This window comes from Nannospalax galili, unplaced genomic scaffold, assembly GCF_000622305.1.
Source record: "Nannospalax galili isolate Female #2095 unplaced genomic scaffold, S.galili_v1.0 scaffold16074, whole genome shotgun sequence".
NCBI classification, from domain to species: domain Eukaryota; kingdom Metazoa; phylum Chordata; class Mammalia; order Rodentia; family Spalacidae; genus Nannospalax; species Nannospalax galili.
Window position 1 is genome coordinate 11605 of NW_008333847.1, and position 3536 is coordinate 15140.

The 3536-nt window shown below is 42.7% G+C and overlaps 1 protein-coding gene across 1 annotated transcript in view; it reads left to right on the plus strand.

The window, feature by feature from the left end:
* The window catches only part of LOC115069537 (DNA-dependent protein kinase catalytic subunit-like), a 9929-nt gene that overhangs the window by 1612 nt on the left and 4781 nt on the right, over window positions 1-3536 (plus strand). The window contains exons 2-3 of the mRNA XM_029561374.1: window positions 1188-1264; window positions 1355-1447. Of these exons, the coding sequence (XP_029417234.1) occupies window positions 1188-1264; window positions 1355-1447 (170 nt within the window). The remainder of the gene's footprint in view (window positions 1-1187; window positions 1265-1354; window positions 1448-3536) is intronic.

A 3536-nucleotide genomic window follows, 5' to 3' on the forward strand; every position in this document is an offset into this window, starting at 1 on the left:
AGACATGATCTCCCTGTTGATAGGATTCAGATCCAGTTGACGCCAGACCCAGAAACCATAAGGCCCCTAAGAGGAACTAAATCAGCCAACTCCTAGCCACCTGCAAGCTGACAAAAATAGCTCCAGGAATTGGTGACCAAATGCATTGTGATCACCAGAGCATGCTCCACAGGCTGATGAACAGGTTGCCTAAGCCCTGTAGCTGCAATAGGTTCTTGGAACTCTGTACTTGTAGAAAACATGTTTTACAGTACATGTTTTCCTGGATAAGTTTCACCAGGTACAGACCCCGCACCCTCCCTGAACAGCCCCAAACAACAGAAAAATAATCTTTTTCTGCATTCTTTCCCTTAATAAACTACCTGCCTGAAGCCATTAGGTTGCAGGTTTCACCCACTCTGAAGTTGAGACCTGGCCCAGCTAACCCCAAAGTAAACTCTTGCTTTGCCAGAGACCTCTCCATTTCTGTTGCGAGGTGATCCCAACCCCTGCCACCTTTTACTCTAACACTTGTAGCACCCACTGGCCTGGAACTCGCTATGTAGACCAGGCTGGCCTCAATCTCAGAGAGATCTGCCTGCCTCTGCCTCCCAAGTGCTGGGACTAAGGTGGTGCGTCACCATGCCCGGGAAGACATCTCTTTCATTCAGATTGTATGACTAAAGTCCCTGTTCTTTGCTGTTGCTTTTAGAAGTTGTCCACTTGTCTGGAATCATGGTCCCATCTTCAAAGCCAGCAACAAATGGCATGCCGAGTCATCATCTGCTCTACCATGTTGTACTCTTCTTCCTCCCCTCCTGTACTTGTTTGTTTATAGATAGGGTTGATAGCTCAAGCTGGACCGACTTCCATTTTTAAGGGCTCACATCACAGGGAACCTGCCAGATAATACAGCATCATACCAGCATTCTATGGTCACTAATTACCAACCTTAATTCCACCTGTAACCTTGATTGCCTTACCTTGTGAAGTTAGTATCCAGAGGATTGACATCACAGAAAAGAGTGAGGGTCCCTTGCTTGGGGCAGGGAGAGGTGTTTTGTCTGTTGTGTCCTGGTGGAACAGCATCTGGAATTTTGTTTTTCAGCATAGTACCCTCAGGATATGGCCCTGAAAACCAGGCAGCTCTCCCACGGGTGATTTATAACATGCTTCTTTGCAACTGGTTTTTTTTTTTTTTCTTACAGCATTGCACACTTCCTTAGTTTTTTCCAAAGATTTTGGTTTACCTGTATTTGTCCGGAAGTCACTTAGCATTGATGAAGTAAGTGCAAGACTTTTGTTTTTTCTCTTCTGTCTTCCCTTTGGTAGAGTGCCTCTTTTTCTTACTCACATTTTTGTTTATTTCTTGTAGTTTCGGGACTGTAGAGAAGAAGCCCTAAAATTTTTATATATTTTTGTAGAAAAAATTGGCCAGAAGGTCATGCATTATTCTCTTGATATTAAGGTAAGGAAGGGAAAAGTCAACCTCATGTACATCATCATATGTTTTAACTTATGTTCTTGTTTATGTCTTTTTTTTATTGTGGAGTTTACTTATTTGATTTTGATTGTGTTAGAAATGAAATGTACTCTCCATTATTTATTTTAATTTTATTTTTTAAATTTTTTTGTCTTTTTGAGATAGGGTCTCCCTGTAGCCCCAGCTGCCCTGGAACTCACTATGTAGACCAGGCTGGCCTTGAACTCACAAAGATCCGCCTGCCTCTGTCTCCCGAATGCTGGGATTAAAGGTGTGTGCCACCACACCTGGCTATTTATTTTAATTTTAATAAGACTTGTCAGAAGAGCTGTTTTGATAACTATGTAACTTGATAAATTTTAGGATACGAGATAAATAATGCCTTTCCTAAAATGATATAGCAAATTGGATTGGAGAGATGGCTCAGAGGTTAAAGGCACTGGCTGCTGTTGCACAGGACCTGAGTTCAGTTCCTAGCACCCAGTGGTGGCTAACAACCATCTGTAACTCTGGATCCAGGGCATCTGACGCCCTCTTCTGACTTCTGTGGGTATTACATGACACAGGTGCACTTATATACATATAATACAAATAGTAAACTATTTTAAAAAAATTAATTGGGGTTTTTTAATTGTGGGGAATTTCCAGAACACTTTAAAAGATAATTATACAGAACTCTGTCGCTAGGTGGAGTCCATGTTTTCTATGTTTTTGTGTTTTTTTTTGTTTTGGTTTTTTTTTTGGTCTTTTTTTGAGACAGGGTCTCCTTATAGCCCCAGCTGACCTGGAACTCGCTATGTAGACCAGGCTGAACTCACAGAGATCCGCCTGCCTCTGCCTCCTGAGTGCTGGAATTAAAGGCATGCACCACCATGCCCAGGTTTTTTTTTTTTTTTTTTTTTTTTAACAGTCTGAAAATTTGAATCTATGCTTCAAAATAAATAAGCCAAAAAATCTCAGTGGTAGGCGTAGTTAATATCTGTAAAATGAGTTGCAATTTAAAGGCTCCTTAACATTCAGCTTGTCTCATTACCTTTCACCAGAATTCTGGGAAGAAGGGACCCAGTGACTTTCGGATGCTAGGCAAGTTCCCCTATTACTGAACTTATCCCTAGCCACATCTCTGAGTTCCTTTGGTCACTTTGTTTAGAGACAGGGTTTCACTATAGCCCTCTTGGCCTGGAGCTTGCTTTATAGACCAGGCTGGCCTGTGCCTCCTGAGTGCTAGGATTAAAGGTGTGGGCTACCACTCTTAGCTACTTGAGATATTTTACCTTTTCTTTTTCAGAGTCTTGAAACCCCGATATGTATGTCAATTAGCCACCCTTCCTTTCTTCCCTCCTTTCCTTCCCTTTTTCTCGTTTCCTTTCTTCCCTTCCCCCTTCTTCCCTCCTCCCCTCTTCCCCTCCCCCCTCCCCTTATTTTTAATTTTATGTGTCTGTGTTGTAAGTACACTGTGTCATGCAATGCTTGCAGAGGCCAGAAGAGGGCATTGAATCCTCTAGCTTGGAGTTACAGATGGTTGTGAGCTATCATGTGGGTGCTGGGAACCAAACCCAGGTCCTCTGCAAGAACAGCAAGTACTCTTACTTGCTGAGCCATCTCTCCAGCCCCCTTGGTCACCTTTTTATGCTTGCTTTCTGTCTCTGTCATACCTTTCTTTGATATCAGTGTATTGCCTAGGCAGATTTCAGTCTCCCATGCTCAGGTGATTCTCCCACTTTAGTCTGTGAGTAGCTGGGACTCTAACTTGTTTCTTCTATATAATCAGGAATTTATGTAGGGAGAAATGATCAATTTTTTTTTTCTATTTTTTCAAAATCTTGCTGAGCCATCTATCTGCCTTTAAAAGAAATTGCATTTTTTCTAGTTTGTTCTCCATTGCTGTGACAGAACACTCTGACCAATACCAACCTAGGGAGGAAAGGATTTATTTGGCTTATATCTCTCATGTCACAGTTTATCAGGGAGCCCAAGGTAGGAACTCAGGGCAGGAACCTGGAGGCAGGAGCTGGAGCACAGGCCATGGAGGAATGCTGCTTACTGGCTTGCTCCCCTGGCCCCTGCTCAGCCT